The sequence below is a fragment of the Chlamydotis macqueenii genome, chromosome 1 (assembly GCF_036417535.1).
Source record: "Chlamydotis macqueenii isolate bChlMac1 chromosome 1, bChlMac1.mat, whole genome shotgun sequence".
Lineage (NCBI taxonomy): Eukaryota > Metazoa > Chordata > Aves > Otidiformes > Otididae > Chlamydotis > Chlamydotis macqueenii.
In genome coordinates, this window is record NC_141556.1 from 76,819,087 (window position 1) to 76,840,867 (window position 21,781).

Here is a 21,781-nt window from a genome sequence, read left to right on the forward strand (position 1 = left end):
TTTTCAGAGTGAAATTTTTGCTTAAAAGTGACTGAATGCATAAGCCAACTGTGGGAGCGGTACAGTATTTAGGAAAAAACAAAACCCTACTGTACACTTTTCCCAGTACATAAAATACCTTGTAAACAGCTTTTGAACCTTTCTGGAGTTCCACAGCTGCAACTGGGGTTAATTTTCCTTGGGAGGTGTTGTGGCTTGTTGTTTTAGCCTGGCTAAACTGGTTACATTTGATGTACCCTGAACACATGTGAATTGCAGAACTATTCATTAAGGCAAAATGATTTCCACTTGTACAAAGCTTTAACACTGGAGTGATGAGTAAGGGACTTTGGGAAAAATCAGCAAGCCCCAATCCACCTGCAGGGTCTGGATCTGTTCTACTATTTTCTTAAGATACAGCTCTGTTGCAACTTTCCTCTACACTCTCCTGATATTAACAGTTGTAATTGGGTAAGTTGATAGCGCCCCGTTTGTGCCAGTTGCACAAGTCACTGGAGTCTCTAAAAGCATCTCTTTGTGAAGGAAATGCACAGGTGGCTTTATGAACCTGCTCTGTGGACACAGAGACCATGCTGCACCTACACAAGTTGTAAGAGGCCTGGGGGGCAGCTGTGCTTTCTATCTGTGCTCTTGGGGTATCCCTCTGTCGGATTATGTAGCTGAGGAATGAGTGGGTACATGAAGAATGCCGTTTCCAACCCAAAGTACTGAGTACCCTTGCGGGCTGAAGGGAGGGAAAGGGCACTTTACAATGACTTCGACTTGGCTTCCATAGCTCAGAGCCTGGAGGCTTCTATTAGGCCATTCATTCTCTCAGGATTTTGAGAAAGAGAAAGAATTGTGCCTGCCATCAATAAAAAGTATTTATTTGGTGGGGTTTTTTTTTAATTATTCCTTTTGATGTGTATCTGTACACTTACTAGGTGGAATGGGCTGAGCAATCTATGACGAAATTTCAATTTGAATTTTACTGTATAAAGGTACTCAGAACATGGACTGAGACCTTCATTGGTTTTTTTTTTTTTCTGAATAGAATAAAGAAAATAAAATTTATTTGAGACAACTACATATGAACTTTAAAATTACTGCTTTATCCACTCCAGAATACTGGGATGGAATTTTCCAGCATCAAATTTGTGTATAAAAGAAACTCTATGTAAGATAATTAAGTTCTTTTATGCAAACCTTAATAGTTTTACCTTACTCTCCCTATTGGTAGTGAATACTTGATAATTCTTGATGATACTCTCCTCATACCTTAGTAGCAATCTGTTCGTTCCACATCTGAAAACAGTTCGGTAATGTAATTTCTCTATAAAATGCTGCTACTAACCATATCTAAACTAATTAGGCACAGTCAGAAGCAGCCTAAAAATGTAGCAGGCTCGCTGAATGAGCAGATTTGGAATTTGGCACTGTTCCTACTACATAACTAGATTGGGATGCTATTACCGATGCCTTCCTTTCTGGGCCATGAGAGCCAGATTTCTGTGTCTCTTTTGATCTTTTCTGCCCTAGAGCGGTACTGTGGGCAGAGGGGAACAGCCTCTGTGTAGCTGCTGGGACTCTTTTGCCTCTCCATCACAGCTTGGGGAGCAGAGATTTGTGCTAGGGAGAGCTGCAAGGGCATAATGTGTGCTGATCAGTCCTGACTACTAGATGTTTTTAGTGACCATTAACAGAAGTGCAAGCAGAGCTTCCTCTGGGCTTTTCTGACAGTGCTGGGTGTGGAGCAGAGGCACAGCTTGATGACAAGATCTCTAGTTGGGGCCATCCTAAGAAACATCTCATGCACTTTTTCTTTCTGGCTTGATTTTTATTTAGTTCAACAAAAGCTCTTAAACCGTCAGCTCATGTGTTTTCTATTTGGAATTATTATCCAAATTTTAGCAAACCCGGCCAATTTACCATATAACCTGGACACATAAAGCATGATCCCAAAGAGTTAAATCCTCCAATGGAAGGAGATACCAAATGAATACTAGGCAATTAGTATAATGGGATTAAATAAGAGAATGCTGTAAAGTCCCTGCATAAAGTGGCTATAGAAACAGGCCATGAAATATTCTGTCAGTACAGCAGATACTGAAAAATAGTTGTCGTTTTGGTTTTTATAAGCTTTGTACCTACCGGTTTTTTTGGCTTCTGTATAGTCACTCTGTGTAGCAGTGAGCTTTCCTGTTGTTTTAACAACAAGATACAGCTCTGAAGGAAGTCGTAGTATGCAAATCTTCCATTTTGCTTTAAATCATATTTTGTTGTTATTTGTTTCATTTCCCTTTCACTTAAATCCAAATTGAACTTCTCTGCTATATCTGAAACACAAAGAAAGAGTATTCATTTTGTCATTCTTAAAAACAGCCAATCGTTCTGTGTTCACAAGTTTTAGCAGGGATATGTTGACAGGCCATCAGTTGCAGTGACTGCTGCATAAGTGTGTTATGCAGCTCTTGCTTTATGCAGGTATATGCATATGCCTGTACTTACAGCGTGGCAGTTCACATTTTACAGGGTTTCAGGGGGCTGATAACATGTCATTTTTATTTTTAAATGCACAAGAAGTACTCCTTGACATTAACTGAGATAAAAGGTCTGATAAGCTAACATGTTCTTATAGCCAGGATTTTACATTTGATTATACAGGTGCACACTGTCTTATCACACACGCAAATGTCCTAACAAAGGCACAGAAAATCCTCTCTTTAGAAGAGAACACAGCAGAAAAGCAGCATAACCCAGCTCTTCTAAGAGTAAAATCCAGGGTCCTTTCAAATCAGCAGGCATTCAGCCATCAAGACCAGTGCCACCAGAAGCACACACAAGGAAAAGACTCATGAACCTATTTATTTAAGTATCCCCATGCACAGGAAGGGTAGTGTATTGGGAAGATGATGAGAAACTTGTGCACATGCCATAAGTGCCCACAAGCAAAGCCACGTGCTCTTTTCCCAAGAAGTAGCTAATTCTGAATAGGGACTTGAATGTATTGCAGCCAAGGCTACTGTAAGCTATGCTGCTCTGCAACAGCAAGGTAGTACCTGGAGCAATAATGCAGTGGATGCCACTTACTAGAGGCCAGATATTCCTATGGCAGGGACACCAGAAAGAAAACAGAATGCATCTGAGAATGAATAAAGCACTTTTCAGATGGTAACACACCTTGGAAGTCTGACACTGAGATTTCTCCTAGCTTGCTGACATCCTTCTCTTTGCATGCTTTCAGTATGCCTCTCCAGGAATGCTGAATGTTCATTCTTATCTTATTTTCTATTGTTTCACAGTTAAGGACAGGTGCAGAACACATTGTTGTTGTCTGAGGACGACTGGATGCTGTTATCTGAAAGCAACAGATAATGGCAATTTTTTTTTCTATTGAGTTTTACTAGTTGTGTAAACCACCAGATGACAAATCCAGTTTCTGGTTGTCCAGACTTGAGGTTAAGTGTACCATTTGAGCCGCTTCTGGTGGCAGAGAACATCCTTAGTGTCAAAATGACACTATTTATTTAATGGGCCTTGACCATTTTTTCCTAATTTGGCTTAATCTGTAAATCATTTATGGTTTCTCCAAACTGCTTCTTATTAAACAACAGGCACTGTGTTAAAAAAGAGCTATGTAGTACCGTCTTAGACCAAACACAAACCAGTGCAAAGTCACTGAATTACGAAATAACGTTGCTTTGATTTGTTACTGGGAGGACTCAGTTCTGCAGTGGTCCTATGCAGAGCCACAGAAAGACTAACATGAGAGGATCCCAATGCTCAGTGTCTTTTTGATTGCTGCCTCAGCAGTACTGTGGGTGAGCTGGAAGCTCTATGATATGTGCACAAGCAGTATTTATGCTTCTAGATCCAACATATAATCTCATATTTAGTGAAACTTCCTGGTGCTCCCTTGAAGGTCTCACTGGTGCAGACTTGCTGAGGCCTCACACAGGCTTCCATGCAATGAATGCTGCAGGACCATTTATTCTGATCAGTGTTCAGGCTGGCTGGGGTCTTTCCAACACCCGTAAGTTAGGGGAGACTTAAGTTCCCTTCCTATTGTCTTATACTGCCCAATCTAGCATTCACAGACAGTAACGAGGAATTTTCCATTCCTTTCTCTGGAAACTAGATCAAAGCACGAAGGATGCATGTAGCTAATTGTCTGAGCTTTTCAAGAAAGAACCTATAGTTAATGCAATAATTGAGCTAGCAATGGGCCAATGTTTAGATTTACCAGCCATGACAAGTTGTTTGCATCTTTAATTTGCTCAATCTGTTATTTCTTTTTCAGTAGCTAAACATCTCCATGTAGAAGTAGTCAGAAAATCCAAGCATGTTTCGGGGACTGAATAATTCTAAATATTTTATTTTCCTGTTGTAGGTTCAGTGGTAGCCAAAGAATGTGGAATAGGTAGGTGCAGCTCCATAAGGGGGATATTTAATTTTACTGCCTGTAATGATATCCCCATCCTTCTGTGAATTCTAGCAGTAGGGTAAGAGGCCAGCATGGCAGTGGGGAGGACCAAAGTGTAGTAGTGACATGAGGTATATATATGGATGCAAGAAGCAAAACTACTGCATTCCTAATCCACTTCTCTTACCTCTCTCAGATCACTGGCCTTCATGGCAAATCTATCAGGTAGACTGTCAAGAATTAACAGCTGTAATCTGGCATTCACCAGCAAGTAGACAAGACCACCAGAATGTTTTTGGACAGGCCAGCAAACTCCCGTTAGAAAATCACGACTGCCAATCCTGCCTAGCTTTGTCAGATGACCACAGATAAGCCATCTATATTTTTTTTCTATGCTGTTTTTTTCAGCTATTGGGCCTTTGTAATTTGGGCTATTTACTTTGTTCTCAGAAATCTGATTGTACTTAAACACAGACATTTTATTTGCCATACAGCTCTGACGGATATGTGTAAGGTAACAGTAGGGAATGCTCTTGGTACAAGTCGACACACATCCTTTGACTTCAGTGGACTTACTATCTGGCCCAATTTTTGCCTTTGTAACACAGTATTGCAAATTACCTCATTGTCTTATTGACAGGTGATTGTACCTGATTTTATGGGTAATCAATAGGAATAACTTCACTAAGTTCCACAGGTTTTTCAGCCTCTGCACAGAAATGAAAATCCAGAAAATTCATAAAATAGCCAGACTTACGCTCGTTTGCACTACTAGAGAAGAATGTGTCTTGGGAAGTTCAAGCTGAGAAGACACACGTGAGTCCTGCCCGGCATGGGTAGCTGGCTTGGTAGAAGTTGCAGAACTAGTTACACTGGGAGCCCTTGATGGTGTCGTTACAAGTTCTGAGCTAGACTTCTTCAAAAAGTCCTGATACTTCAACCGTCCGTCAGCACTGACATCCACTGTGTTCCAAAGGTTTTCAAACTAATGAGGAAGAAAAAGATTACTTTTGTAAATGCTAGTTTTACAACAGTAGAATATGCTTAAGTACTAAGGCTATGACTAAACATATCAAAAAGAAAGGGAGATGATGCCTTGGAATAGAAGGAATCCTAAGGCCCATATTATTTAAAAGAAAAAATAAAAATCACAGCCTTGCTGCAGAAGCCTGCACAAGGCTGGGAAAACAATGAAAGAAGGATTTCTGCAGGACATTTTTAAATTGAATTGGGCCCTTGGTGTGCTGTTTAAACTACTAAACCCTGTGATTAGACACAGTGATTGAGCTGCAGTATAGAAGAATAATGCTTTAACATGAGATGTAAATCAGATACATGGTGCACCTGTATCCTGGCTAAGTACCACTGAGGCGAATTTCTCATGCTATCAGGTGCACCTAAGTTATACCACCATATCAGGAGGCCATTAAGGTTCTTCAGTTATTGTATTTTCATCAACAAATTATTTCACCCCGAGGGCAAAAATGAATCAGCACAAACATAGCAGGAAATCTTTACTGCCTTTAGAATCACAAATAGTTACGATGTAAGGTGAGGAACCATACCTCTACAATTCCGCCAGCCTACAGAAGACCTGGGGGCAGCTGCTGATACCCTTGCTTCTGCTGTTCGTGCAGGTCCATGTGGCTGCTTGGCCCGACACAGGGCAGGTTGCCCACCCTCTGGGCCATGTATGGAATCATAAGGATGAAGCTGGGCTGATTTCCCACTGAACAGCGCTTTATTCAAAAAGTAGCTGCACTGAATTAAATGGGACTACTCATGATATAAGCTACTAATCAAAGCAGGGATTATCGCAGCCTGCCCTTAAATGAGCTGCACTCATTTTGCAAGCATTTCAAGAGTCGTCAGCACGCCTTTTTAGGGTCTTCATTATTGATTTTTAATATAAATCTAATTGGGAACCTCAGATTGCTTTTGATTTGATCTTTTTCGGTAGAGACTTAAACCCTAAAGGAAACTAGTCACCTCTTTGATGAATGTGCCAAGTTGCAGTCAAACTTCAAAGGGCAAAGGATACATTTTGAATTTCCTTTCAACTTTCCCCCATTGGCCTGGCTGCTACCACATTATGAATTATAAACAATTCTATTTTGCGCTTGTGATTAGACTTCACACTTCATACGAGGATCTCAAAGTGTATTACAAACTTTAATTAAATAGAACAAAACCCTGATGAGCTGGCTTAGCTATAGCTAGAAACTATTTCAACATCCAACAAAGTTTAGCCATTTGGGGCATTGCAGATAGTTCAAGCAAGTCAAGGGAGTTCAAGCAGAGAGAACAGTGACTGTGACAAAAAGGGGATGTCAGTTGGCAAGATATTAATCAACACCTTGTGTGCAGCATGTTTGCCATCCTCAGCCTTTCATGAAAAAGGTCATAGTATCAGAAATTCAGAAGACCAAGAAGCTAAAGTTCAGGAAGAAATTCTTCATCCACTACTCGATACAGATTCCAGCTGAGCCTTGCTAATAGCAAACAGTAAGTGGCCATCATCCAGAAAAGGATAAAAGAAGGCATTTTCTATGAAGTCATCCAGACTATGACTATTAGTAACACTTCTGTAACAACTCTGAGCAGCGACAACAGCCAGAACAGCTAGGGTTTGGATTAGCAGTGGCAAACCCTGTACTCAGATTGGAAGGCTCTCCTGGGGCATCTTCATATAGATACACGTAGGCATATCTTTGAGAGGCCTGTCAAAATCAAAATATCTCTGGAGATACAGGGCTTGAGTTTCACTCATACAGAGGCTGCTGCTTATATAAATGAGGCTCCTCAGGCCTGCTTTCGTTGCTATTATGGATGACAGTTTCTATCAAGATTTTTTTTCTTCACTCATCTGAGGTTCTTTTAAGTATAAAATAGCTCCTGTGTCCCTTCACTTCTTCTTGACTGTAAAGTAGACAGGATCTAGTCTGGAGGACTCTTCAGCTGGAGATGCCTGCCTTACTGCTTCCAAAAACAACCCCAAAACCCAGGAAATTTTTCACAGCTCAGGAAGGTGTGTGTTCTCCTGACTCGACCAGGGCTAAGCCATGAGCCCACCCCAGCGCTTTGCTCTGCAGTTCGCAGGGATGAGGAAAGAGTATCACCGCATTTTCACTTTTGCTTTCACCTCATGTTGAGGCTCTACATTCGAATCTGGCAACTTGCAGTTGGTACCTCACAAGAAGTGTGGCTGCTAGGAATAGAGCACACAGCCCATTTTGGTTTTTTCTGCTGTTTCCAAGGGGGAAGTTGAAAATATTTTTATTTTTTTCAGTGTTTTCATCTGCAACTTTTCACATGCATAGCAGTGCCCGATAACATGGTAGACTGTGTGCAATCTCTTTACTGTAACTACAGGCAGGCCCTGCTCCTGTCTGCAATTTATAGTTGTAAATGCCAGGCCAAGAAATCAGAGGGTATATCTGCAATGTGTAAAGTACCAAAATAATTTTCTGTAGTGGAAACATGCATACGAGTTTGGAGGCTCTGTGTCTTGTCTTTCAGTTTGCTGCCAAATTACACTGATGAAATTATGAGCATGAAGGTTAGAGTGTTGTTAAGTAAAATCTGAAATCTTTTAGTTAAGATTCTCTCTGTTTTATTATTCACCTAGTCTTTGGACTAGGAAAAATCACATGGAACCAGCATTAGCAAAGATGAGAAAAAAAAGGCTCTTTTCATTTTAAGTTCAGCAGAAGTAGAATTTTATGAAAGATTGGCCTCTCAGGTTCCCCTGAGATTAGCACTGGGTTTATCAGATGGTTTGCACTGCCAGATTCATGCCGCGTCTTCAGTCACTCAGGCTAAATTCAAGGTTACATAAACTCTACTGATGCTAATCTGGAGGAATCTTTAACCCAGAAAAGTAGCTGAGAGGTGGCCGTGAAATGTCAAAGGCTTGCCCCTTTCTTTGTCCAAGAAGGGCAAGACAAAACAGCTACTGAGAAAAAGGAATTTACATTAGCTCCCCATGGAAGTACTTTTTATTCCATGCTGAGAAGGCTTTTTTCCTCATCAACTGGAAGTGGATTAACTTAAAACTGAAAAAAGGAACTTTAAAAATAGCAAATACACAGATAAAGAGCTAGTGAAAGAGAACTACTGTGCTTTAAATTCACACCTTTGCTATTAGCAATAGCATCTCCATGACTTTGCTTTAGAAAGTCTGTGATTATTATAGTTCATAACCATACTCAGAGATAAGGAAAAAAATTATCTCCCATTTGTAGCAACAAATGTTCATGGAATGATAGTCCTAAAACATTTTCATTTCATCCAAATTTTTAAACTACTTGCCTATACACAACAGTATGCAAACACATGTCTCTAGCCATAGCCAATTTGCCCAATTGTGCATTTAAATTAACAAGACAAATTAATATAGTTTTCTTACTTGTTCTTCAGTCAGCTGCTGAAAATGTCGGTTACATATATCCCAGAACTGCTCTTTGGATACTGTATTATCTTTTGAAGAGTCAAGATCTTTAAACTCTTGTGCAATTGTGTTAAAGTTAGCAGTCACTACTTCTCGTATCTGTGAAAGGATGCCACTCTCTGACAGGTCCCGAGAAGATTTAGGTGGAATGACTTTTTTCTCTTCCTCAGTCTAGACAAAAAAACATACACAGAGAATCAGTAATGGATCCACTGAATAAATTATAAATCGTGGTGTGGCACTCAGCCAGTTGAAGAGGGAAACGTCCGTGGAGAAGGTAGGCTCCGAGATCCTGCAGGCAGTAAAACCTGCTTCCAGGAATTCTGGCTTGCACCACAAAAGAGAAAAGGGGCTATGCAAATAGTTAAGGGAAAAAATAGACTCTCTATAAACGTGATCCAACTGGTGACAGGCCAACAAAAGCACGAGATTCCAAGACTGACCTAAACTTTTACAAAGGTCTGAAAAATTGGGTGATCTTACAAAGAGGGCTATTCTGTTAATGCAGAAAAAAGGGAAGTGAGCACTAACTAGCCCAAATATCCCAAATGTATTCTTCTCATCTGAATAGTCTTTAGCAAGCAGTGGAAATCTCTTTGATTGAAAAGGCACTTCACTCCCGAGATGAAAAAGGGGGCAATTATTTCCCTTTGCTTTCTAAGTTCCAGGTATATTTACGGCGGTACTTTTTAATCTGGTCATCCACAGTAAGGATACTGCAGCTAAATGATGCAGTTGAAGGCTGCAAATGTATAGAACGTGTGAGGGGAAAGCAGAGAAGGGGTTGGGTAAGAGTGTGTTAATGCTAGCACAAGATATGCACAACCCCTTATTTTTCCAGCCTGCTGCTTTCAAATCTAACACCAGTGTATGGCTTTTAAAATCTACCACTGGAGCTTATTACTGCCTAAACTCTCATTCTGCATTCTGCAGGGTGAAATCCACACTTTAGGTAAATACAGTAGAAGATCATATGGCAAGCAGAAATAAAAAGGACAAAATATAGTTGGTTGAAATAAACTGCAGAGTAAAGCACTGCTAGGCTTTGGTATGGACGTACCTGAGAATGCCAAAAGTCTAAATGTGCATGCAAAGGGCTACATTTCATAAAGTTAAATATCAATGAAATCTATTCAACATTTACATTCTACTTCCAGAACTGGCCTTAAACTCCAGTTTTTAAAATGAAACCAAGTTTTACTTATAGAATTAGTCTCAGGAATGGCATAATACAGAAAAATAATAATAATTTTAAAAAGTAGTATCAGAATGCTGAAGAAAAAAGCTACGTATTTTTGGGCATGGAAGTCATCTTTCCATCTACTGCACTGTCTAAATGAAAAATGTAAAATATCTTGAAAACAAAGTTTTCACAAACACAAGTGGCAGCCAGCTTTACTATAACTACGGTAAGAAGTCCTGGTAAAAACAAAAAAAAATATCTATTTTTGGTTCAAAGACATTTCTTTACAGCATGTTAAACATTACTATCCTATTTTATACCCCCATGTTTAAGCACATAAGCTTTGCCACCTTCTTGCTCCATGCAATATGAAATACCAAAAAAGAAACAGATGGCTTTTGGTCCTGTACTCCTGTTTCCTTGTCATGTCTCACAGGATCGTTATAACTGGATGGAAAAAAAAAATATATGTTTCTTACAGGACTGCAAGAAACCTGCCTCCTAATCAGAAAAGACTCCACTATCTTCAAATGCAAATAACGCTTTTCAATATTAACCATGCTTTACATAAAACATACGTGCAGGACAGGCATTACAGCTGCATTATTATTAAGAGAAGAAATACAAGACGTGGAGTTGTGCATGCAGACACAGAAGCCGGTTTGTGCCGCAGTCAGGAAATGAAGATTGCCAGGCAGAGTCCAGAGGGCACACCTTCTGCCTGCCTGACATTACTGCAACCAAAAAGCACTGTACTGCTGCTTTTAGTTATTCTAATGAAGTCAAAGACTTAGGGAAAGTGTTACTGCCCTGCAACCTTTAAAAAAACCTTATTTGTTAAATGCAAGATTTCCTAATTTATTTAATTTCAAGAGCTTTTTGTATTTCTCATAAGACCTAATGCACTTTGATCTTAAAAGGCAAAAATAATCCCCTTTAGCTGAAATAATGGAGCTGGAGCCTAAAATTTCAGACTCTAGACTAGACATCTGGACATTTAAGTGCCATTTCTGCATTTGAAACTAACCTTACAGACAGTGTGGGTATGCTGCTTAGCTTTGCTGTGTCTGACTTTAACCTCATGAGTGAAAGGGAGCAACAGGAATGAAGCTACCTTGGAGCTGTGCAGCATATGCCCTAGCAGTGCTCACAGATCATTTACAGAAGAGTTTCTGTTCAATTGAAAATAGGTTACCTCTCTTTTAGTGATTTCCTGATATTTGCTGCCATGTGCTCCACTTGGCCCACCAAGTTCTGTACGTTTATCACTTCAAGATTCCAGGGCCAGGACTCTGCAGCCTGCTCCAGCCTGCTCCTGCTTCATAGCTTCTCAGACCACTGCATGGCCTCTCAGCAGTATCTGCCCCACACCAGGGCCAAATGCCACCTGCCACCGTAGGCGGTGAAGTCCAAGTTGCCTGATTGCCCTGCTCAGCTCTTCACCGGCTTTCTCGCCTTTCCTAGCAGAATTTGAGAGCACCTTGGCAGGACCATGTAAATCCACTTTTTACCGCCCGCTTTCACCAAGAGAGGGGAGGCATTATTACGAGGCTTTTCTTATGGGTCACCCTATGTAGCTCGCTTGCTGTTCAAAGCAGGGCTGCATTTTTCTTCTTCAGGAAGTTCCTTGCGGAGCTTCACGTCCTTTTCTATAAATGGCATAACTGTGCTGATTAGTAATAAAAGAAGGCTCCACCACCCACACCTGCTCAGCAAAGCTCCATTCCTGCAGCTCCTTCCTGTTTCTGGAAGATTTTTCTATGAAGAGGAATTCTTAATTAGAAAGTAAATTGGTACATCAAGATAAATTACAATTTCTCTGGGTCCTTTTCCTTGCCCTGTCACAAGTCTGACCTCTCTCCCTTTCTGGGGAGGCTCAGAAAGCAAAGGTCTTGGGAAACAGTTTACACAAGAAGGCACTTATATCTTCCCCTGAAAAAAAGGTTGCATTTTCTTCTTTGTATGCGAGTATGACCTTTGCCAGAAGTAATCATCCTTTCGACAGTTTACACAGTTTCAGAGGCTTCTGTGCATAGCCCATGGGCCCTCCTTTACCCTAACAACACATATCTTCAAGTTGTTTTCCATAAATGCTCTTCCCTAAAGATGTGTGGAAGCAGCAGAGCTAGTTGCCTGAGCGTGGATTGGGGTAGAAATGCATTTCTCCTCATGTTCAGATAACCAGTATAATTCACCAGCCAGCCTGTTCTAGCTCTTGGAGTCTCAGCACTGTAGAGAAGCTTGTATTTTATCCCTGGGTTACAAGTAGAGCTGTATCCTCATCTGGCAGCGATCAGTCTAGCTCCATTAACCTGAGTGCTGATTTACGCCTGCTGAGGATTTGATAGCTGGTGTGCAACAGGAGCTTGCAATAATAAACCAAATTATAAATAAAAGATGAAAACTCCATAGAGGGTCATTCTGTAATATATCATTTTCCTTTTGACCAGCTGTTTGCAAAAGACATATTCAAGTTTTGAGGTCACATTTGCAGGATAAAATACTCTCGATAGTGTTTAAAATATGTAATGGTATACAATGGTTTGACAAAATGATTTGACACAATGAGTCAAAGGTGGCCCACATGCTAATCTCTGCCTTGTCTAGAAAAAAAAGCCACATTGCTCTAAATGGAATTAAAATAACTACTGTAGTAAATAACTATGAAATAGTAAGCCTAAGTAGAGTTGGGTAAAGAAGTAGGAGCTGCAGTGAGGTGTCCCTGCTCCTCTGTCTCCCCAGCAGTGTCTAGCCCATCAGCAGTGCGCCTGATGGTCTGTTACTATGTTCCCTACTTTTCACTATCCCTACTTTCTCCTTTTCCTCTACATTTAGTAAATATAGAGGGAAAAGGACAATTTGCCATTTAAAAATTCCACTCGGCCCTTTTCTTCATCTCTCAGAACAGAGGAGCAAAGAGAGAGGTATGGTTTGTCAAGGGGGAAAGATCCCAAACCAGATCTCCCGGCACAATGCGGGGACAGCACACTAGTCATGGGGAAGGCACTGCACAGGAGAGCAGGGGCAAGGAAGGGGAATTTTCAAACCAGTTTTGCTATGGATAAAGAGAAACATGGATTTAGATCACAGTGTAAGGAGAGCTTTAAAGCTTCTCAGCCTGAAGCAGATGTAATACTGGAAAATAGATGCAAATATGCAGGTATCCCAAAACGGGGTATTTCCCTGGAGCACAGCTGTTCTGCATGAGGACAGACAAAGGTTGTGGTGCTGCTGACTGAGGACAGGGACATAATCAGCAGGCCTGCTGATCTCTGCTGCTGGTGCAATGGGTCATGTCTGATGACAGTCAATTGTCTGATCAAATCAGTGTCCCAGAATAGAAGTCCTCAGAGGTTCAACAGATGAGGACAGTGAGTAATGGATAAACCTGTAAAACTCCCACCCTCAAGACAGGGAAAAGCACCACCTCTGTAGAGCAAGTCCTTAATATTCCTGCTGCAATTTCACAGGTAGATCATGGCAGCAAAATGAACTTCAGCTCCCCACACCTGAACACAGTGCACAAGGGCCGGGTCAGTAGCGCTGCTGGATTTAGGAAGCAAGGTTGTGGAAAGACTAAGGATGTTATTTCTCTGTTGCACGGGGTTTTGGAGCTCCGAAACTACGTGGTTACAACAGATACACTGTAGAGTTGCACTCTGCGCATTTTAACACTTACAGGCAAATCAGTGTTTGAGGAGTCATGGAGCTGGTAAGCTGTATCAGTGCTGTCCTCTCTGTTGATTTAGGAATAGTTTCCAGGATTACAAGGAATCTGGTTTGTTTGCATTTTACAGGAAGGGGTTGTAGCAGCCACTGCTGAGAGTACGTGGCTTTAGCTCTGTAGACTCTCCACCAGCAACGTGCCCGGCAAAGATGGAGACAGTGACCGTTTACCCATGCTTTTCACTAGTGAACAGCAGGAACTAGTCCTGGCCCTCAGTCCTGGCACCTGGAGGTACAGTTGTCACAGTGCCAGGCTTCAAGAAGAGATGTGAACTTGCTGTACTGAGGGGAACTGGGAATCCTCTCACAGGTACTGGTCCAAGGAGAAGCAGGACACTGTCTGTCAGGAAGAGCATCAAGGATGAACAAACAAGCCTGCAGTTTTGCAGGCAGGTTGATTAGATGGACCTGGCTGAAAACATGCACTCAGCTGGTGAAGAAGGCACTCTGCAGTATGAGACAGGATGTAGAGAAACTCAGAACAAGAAGCTAAACACAAATAAAAATGGAGAATTTAGTGTAGAAACAAAGTTCAGGATGAAGGTAAATCAAATGCCTGATTTGATATTGAAATATTCTGCAACTTTTTCTGCAAAGAAATCCTGGAAGTCAATCTGATTTCCAAATTTCATCATTGTAGATTTTTTTTTTTTTTAAAAAGCTTTGCTGGCTAGGTTGCTACTCACTCCAGTAATTCCCTCTGCCAGCTGAAAGACAATCATGTCAGCAAACTCCTTGTTATCTGGCCTGTGTAGACGAGCAAGGAGCTCCTGGACCAGCTGAAAGTGAAGAGGAAAGCCTATAGAGGGTGGAAGCGGAAACAGGTAGCCTGGGAGGACTACAAAGAGGCTGTGCGAGTGGCCAGGGATCAGGTGAGGAAGGCTGAAGCCCTGACAGAATTGAATCTGGCCAGGGATATAAAAAGCAACAAGAAAAGCTTCTATAGGTATGTAGGGGACAAAAGAAAGTCCAAGGAAAACGTAGGCCCCCTTTGGAAGGAAACTGGTGTCCTGGTTACCCGGGACATGGAGAAGGCTGAGATACTCAATGACTTTTTTGCCTCAGTCTTCACCAATCAGGGCTCTTGTCTCACCACCCAAGCTGTGGAAGGCACAAGCAGGGACTGCAAGGATGAAGAACTGCCCACTGTACTCGAAGAGCAGGTTCAGGAACATCTGAGGAACCTGAAGGTGCACAAGTCCATGGGACCCAATGAGATCCATCTGCGGGTCCTGAGGGAACTGGCGGATGAAGTTGCCAAGCCACTGGCCATCACATTTGAGAAACTGTGGCAGTCTAGTGAGGTCCCCGATGACTGGAAGAGAGGGAACATAACCCCAATTTTTAAAAAGGGGAACAAGGACGATCCGGGCAACTACAGGCTGGTCAGCCTCACCTCTGTCCCTGGCAAGGTCATGGAGCAGATTCTCCTGGAAACCATGCTAAGGCACATGGAGAGCAAGGAGGTGGTTGGTGACAGCCAACATGGCTTCACCAAGGGCAGATCGTGCCTGACCAATTTGGTGGCCTTCTATGACGGGGTAACAGCATCAGTGGACAAGGGATGAGCAATGGATATCATCTACCTGGACTTGTGCAAAGCTTTTGACGCTGTCCCGCAAGACATCCTTCTCTCTAAACTAATGAGGCATGGGTTTGATGGACGGACGACTCAGTGGATAAGGTGTTGGGTGGATGGCTGAACTCAGAGAGTGGTGGTCAACGGCTCAATGTCCAAGTGCAGACCACTGATGAGTGGCGTTCCTCAGGGGTCCGTGTTGGGCCCGGCTCTGTTCAACATCTTTGTTGGCGACATGGACAGTGGGATAGAGTGCACCCTCAGCAAATTCGCTGATGACACCAAGCTGTGTGGTGCCGTCAACATGCTGGAAGGGAGGGATGCCATCCAGAGGGACCTTGACAGGCTGGAGAGGTGGGCCCGTGCCAACCTCATGAAGTTCAACCAGGCCAAGTGCAAGGTCCTGCACATGGGTCGTGGCAATCCCAGGCACAAATACAGACTGGGCGGAGAATGGATCAAGAGCAGCCTTGAGGAGAAGGACTTGGGAGTGCTGGTGGACGAGAAGCTCAACATGAGCAGGCAATGTGCCCTTGCGGCCCAGAAGGCCATCCACATCCTGGGCTGCATCAAGAGGAGCGTGGCCAGCAGGTTGAGGGAGGTGATTCTCCCCCTCTACTCTGCCCCGGTGAGACCCCACCAGGAGTACCGCATCCAGTTCTGGAGCCCCCAACATGAGAAGTACATGGACCAGTTGGAGAAGGTCCAGAGGAGGGCCACAAAGATGATAAGAAGGCTGGAGCACCTTTCCTATGAGGACAGGCTGAGAGAGTTGGGGCTGTTCAGCCTGGAGAAGAGGAGGCTCCAGGGAGACCTTATAGTAGTCTTCCAGTACCTCAAGGGGGCCTACAGGAAAGATGGGGAGAGGCTGTTCAGTAGGGCCTGTTGTGATAGGACTAGGGGTAATGGTTTTAAAATGGAGGGAGGTAGATTTAGATTAGATATTAGGAAAAGATTTTTTACAATGAGGATTGTAGAACACTGGAACAGGTTGCCCAGAAAGGTGGTGGAAGCCCCATCCCTGGAAACTTTCAAGGCCAGGCTGAATGAGGGTCTGAGCAACCTGATCTAGTTGGGGATGTCCCTGCTCCTTGCAGAGGGGTTGGACTAGATGACCTTTGAAGGTCCCTTCCAACCCTAACCATTCTATGATTCTATCTCAGTTCCTGCCCTCGAACAGGCACAAGCGATGATCTGTCCCTTTTCTCTGTCATTTCCTCAACCTGACCTGCTCTCTTTCTACTAGCTGCTGGACTTGACAGGTGAAGGTTTACCAAGCTTGCAACAAATCAGTCAGCACTCTCAGCTCCAGAAAGACTAAACAATAAATTGTTTGGCCCTGCTCATAATCCTTCCTTTCGCCATACACGTCCCAATATAGTGTGGCTGTACTGATCCTGTACGGACACCTTGCTGTTCTAGACCTGACCAGCACACCCTGAACTACTGCTTTTAACACATTCTTTACTTTTTTCCCCTTCCACATCTGAAATAGCTCACAGAAGGACATGTGAGTACATTTTCTTTTGGAGGGGTCTGATTCCCAAGTGCAGCTTTCATTAGGCTGGACTGCATTAGCCACTTATTTTAATAGAGAAGAGTTCTACTCAGGCCTTATTAATCGAAGACTGGCAAGTCAGTCAATAAAAGTCCCCAGCTCCAGGGTCTGGACTTTTACAAATATCCTCAGAGAGTTCACTGGTGGTTAATAGCATCCTACCTAAGACAATTTCCTCTCTGTCTCCTCCCTCAGCTCTTCTGCAGTTGGTTGGCAACATCCAAGCTAAATGCCATATCTTGTTTTTTTCTTAACAAATATTAAGATGCTATCATATTGCTTAAAATACATTTCTTTAATTCTATTTTTTTGTATAGTAGAGCTCTACAGACCTGTATTTCAGTGGGCATCCTGCTCATATGCAGCTACAGCAGTGTGTATTCTGGAGAGTTAATCAGAATATAAAGCTCATCAACATATGTCAAAGCCATCAAAAGATCCACGTGACACATAAAACATTTAGAAATAATTTCCGCAAGATTTTTTTTCATCTCCCCTTATTCAACCGTTTTCTAAGGAAAAATTACAACTTAAACCTGTATGGGTTTTGGGTTTGTGAATGTTTGCCTTTGTGGTTGTGGGTTTTATTTATGAGGTGCCATTTGAGACAAAAGCCATCCCAGGCTCATACTTTACTAGTTCAGTAAATTTTCCATACTTTAATGACCAAGCTGCATACTTTACTTGTTACTTTTTAATATACTTCAGTGATCAAGTTGTATAGCATAATGATCAGTTTTCCTAACGTGCCTGAATGAGTTGCATACCTCATTAATTTAGATACCTACTTTACAGGCCAAAATTGTAGTGTGTTTGGATGAAGTGAATAATTTAACAACCAGCCTTCTCTCAGAACCTGCACAGGAGTCCAGGAATATGTGTGAACCTAGGCTGGGATGAAATTGCAAAGGTGTGAGAAATTTTGGGTTGAACCCAAAATGAAAACGTGAGATTTGAGAGCATCTGGAAGCTGAACCAGCACAGTGAACTTGGTTCGTATTTGTTTTGTCTTTTCAAAAATGTTCCCTTGTGGATTAATTTGAGATTTTAATGATGGATTTATCCCTTCTACCCCTAACACAGCATAGAAAACTGTTCAAGGTGAACGCTCAATATTGAAAAAAAGCAGTACAGGCTCCAGTCCTGTCATGGACTGAGTACCGCCTGAAAGATGTGGAGGTAGCTTACTTTTTTGCTAACTTGAGGTGGAAAGGATTTAGGGTCTTGGAGAACTAACTATTAAAAAGACTTCATGTTAAAATGTACACTTGCAGAGTTTGATTCCAGGAATTGTGCAGCTTGTCAAGTTTTTAAGGAGGCTTTGCACCTACTTCAAGGATGAGAAGACATTACAGCAAAACCTGCCCAAACAAAAGCAGCTACCTATTCTAAAGTTAACATGAAAGCTTGCTGGTGGGTCAATATTACAGCACACAAATACATTCTTAAAATAATTATATAGGTATGTTATATTTCATACAATTGCTCTTTGTGCTGGTATGACTCAGTTGAAACTTACTGAATTTATATCAGCATAAAAGCAGGAAAAGGGGAAATGCAGGATTTTCTAACCTGTACAAAGTATTCTACTGTTTTACACTTAGGAACCGGGTAATCTATTATAGCTGTTAAGATTGCATTTTCATTTTAATAAGCTGAAAATATAAATTTTTAAAAATCCCCAACTATTTTTAAAATAACTATAATTAAATGTAGTCCTGCCACTAAGGACAAAGTAACAGTTGCACTACTATAAATATTAATGCTAAATTTACAGAGAATAAAATGCATTTAAACAACTTTATAAAATTTTGAATAAAGCTACACTTAAAATAAGCACTTTGGTAAAGCTATGCCTATCCGTAACTGACATGCATAGGTAAAGTCTCTAAGCCACTACAAAAGCCTATAACACATTACAAGCATTTGGAGCTGTTTATGGGTCTTCCTTCATCCAAAACCTGTGGTTCTTCCTCCTCCTCCTCTTGTGAATCACTCAAGATCTGTGATTGTTTGAAGCCTGAAAGATTTTGACTTGGGACATGAAGAGGCTGAGACAGATCTCACTGGTTTTCCAGCTTCTACTTTATGACACAAGATTTAATCACTGTATAGCTCTATATAGATTTGTTTAGCACAACATTCTATTATTGCCATGGCAATAAAGTGGTAGGCTTTTTATATGGTTTCCCATTGGGTGATGATTATTATTTTTCTCGTTTTATTTGTGCTTTGAGCATATGCTTTTGAAAATGAAACATAGTTACGTCTTAGAACATTAGATGCAAGTTAATTCTTACTTTTTTTTTTTTAGAACTGTTTTATATCCAGCTACTAACCAGCTTTCACATCCTTAGCCAAGTTCAGAAATGAGCTGTAAGGTAAAGTCGTTTGGACTCCTGCACCCTCAGATCTACTTAAAGCCACCTCTTGCTGGGTAAGGCAGACTAAGAGGGGAGAAGCCAGAGGAAAGGGAAGGACTGTGAAATTAAAATAGGACAAAGACTTAAGCAAATCCTACTGCAAATGCAGTAAGGATTGCTGCACTTATAAAAGGATGTACTTATGAACTGAAGGACCTGTTCCTACAGTCTGCACCAAGTGAACCACTCCAAGTGAGGCACTGTGGACACAAACCTCTGCCACAGAGAAACAGCAACTCTAGCTTTATTTGAGATGTTGCAACATGCACATCCAGAGCGTCAGAAGACTCTGTCCATGACTGCAGTCAAGATTTTCTCTGTTCTTTACTAATCTCTGTGTTTGACCTTCTTGCTAGATCTACACTGCTATTATCATTTGGCACAAAGAACCTGGTGGGCTTCCACTCCACTCATTTTTCTGCCCAGCCCCTGCCATTTAGACAGGTGAGAGATCGTTGGGCATATTTGGATATCCCACATCTTGATGTCACCCATTGGGGCAATCTAGCTGTATCTGTGGTGATGCTTTCAGCTTGACACATGTACAGATCTAAATCTACATGAATGCAAGAGTTAACTTCTGAGAGCAGTTTGTAAGGAGAGAAGGGCTTCAATGGAGTTCAACCAAGATCAACAGAAAGATATGTGAATTTTGCATGCTCAATTAGTCAATCAGTCAGTCACCTTTAACACATCAGATTGTATCTTTTAAAGAAATATAATATAGCTTGGTAGCTCTTCTTACCTTTATGAGGTGTTTTATGTTTTTCAGGAAAACTTTCCAGTCTACTGTGAAGTTCTCACAAAGGTTAACGTTCTTGAGAAGGTGCCTGAACTGCTTGTCTGATAATTTAAAGCAGAAATGGTCAAGTACTTGCCGAAATTCCAGTGCTTTAACTACTCCAGTGTCTTCTTTATCAAACAGAGAAAAAGCCTGAGAAGCAAGAATTCAAATTATTTAAGCAAATCTAGACATTCCAAAACAGAAGTCTTTTTTAGCAACCATTTAGCAGTTCACATGGAAATACCCGAGACCCATAAGCCTTTTACTTGCAGATATTTTTTACGTGAAGAAACAAAACACATTTATCAGAACCTTATTTAGTTTGAAGATTTCCTTTCTTTTAAAAATGAGATGCAATTGTTGAAATGAGCCAAAAATAGCCTGTATTTCTGTACCACATGTAAATATAAATACCGTTATCAACAACAACCTACAGTAAAAGCAAAAAGGCATTATATCAAGTATCCAAACATTCCAGAAAAGGTAGCTGTTAAGACAATAGAGGAAACAAACAAAAATATTTAAGAGCTGCCTTAAATAATTTTAATCAAAATATTTTAAATTGAACTCACCTGAGCATATTTAATTTGCCTTTTGTCGTCCTGTCATCTCCCCCTGGCCCTCGATTTTCCCTTTGTCCCTGGCAGGGCAAGATTGTTTTCTGCTCCCTAAAGGACTCAATAGTCTTTCATCCTCATTAGCTCCAATTCATCCTGAATGCTTACTTGCTCTCTTCTCATCCTCCCTTGCACAAAATGCCCAGCCTGTTCTTTGTGGGAGTTTACCAAAGGTTTTCCAGGGGAAACAGATGAGGTTTAGCACAGTTGCAGAGGCGGCATGCAAGAGAGCAGTCTGAATGAGTGGCAGAAACACCAAGGTCCAGAAAAGTTGTGGGTCATATCCACTCTCATTCTGCCTGGCTGATACTAACTTACCATGCCTCCTTGTTTCATTCTGCCTTTTATTTATGATGCTGCACATATAAATCGCTGATTCCATAAAAGTAAATTAATATTACACCTTTCAAAACTTCAGGTTAAAGTCCTATTAGTCTACTAACATGATAGTATATTGGCATAATACAGCTATTTTTATGGTTTAGCATCAGAACTGTTCTAAATAATGGGTTTAAAAATGTATAATTGAATGTATTTGAACCATGTCTACTGGCAAAGCAAATGCTACCATATCCAGAGGACATTAGAACGGAATCCTTTGATCACTGAAGAGGACTACGTAACTTCTTAATATGAAAGTTTCGTCTTTGCTCACATGCTAAAAATCTTACGGGAAAAACAAAGCATTGAGTGTACAGTATGCATTGTACCGAGTATGGTGAAAATGAATGGGAAACTATTACACTGACAGAGAGGACCCACCTGAACTCTTAAACTATTTGCTATGAAACTTCAAAGGTCTGTATTCAGTTGTAGAAATGTTGTGGATGGGATGTGATGATTATTATTTTTTTTTTAAACTAGCTGTACTCTAGGAACTGTTCTTTCAGGTCTGCCTCTTCGTAACAAAATATTTTGTTATAAACTTATGAGTCCACCATCACATAGGTGGCAGCAACTATTACTCAAAAAACAGCTCAGAAGAAAATTGAGAATTTCCTTATTTTCTCATGTGAGGGAAATAAGAAAAAGTTCTTTTCCATAGCATGGTAGACAAAG

General features: G+C 41.3%; 1 protein-coding gene across 1 annotated transcript in view; it reads right to left on the reverse strand.

Annotated features, from left to right (window-relative positions):
- Window positions 1–21,781, reverse strand: part of EFCAB6 (EF-hand calcium binding domain 6) — a 105,936-nt gene that overhangs the window by 3,096 nt on the left and 81,059 nt on the right. Inside the window, exons 21-26 of the mRNA XM_086747825.1 lie at window positions 20,067–20,255; window positions 14,448–14,540; window positions 8,811–9,023; window positions 5,160–5,387; window positions 3,160–3,337; window positions 2,131–2,315 (exon numbers count right to left, since the gene is read on the reverse strand). Of these exons, the coding sequence (XP_086603951.1) occupies window positions 2,131–2,315; window positions 3,160–3,337; window positions 5,160–5,387; window positions 8,811–9,023; window positions 14,448–14,540; window positions 20,067–20,255 (1,086 nt within the window). The remainder of the gene's footprint in view (window positions 1–2,130; window positions 2,316–3,159; window positions 3,338–5,159; window positions 5,388–8,810; window positions 9,024–14,447; window positions 14,541–20,066; window positions 20,256–21,781) is intronic.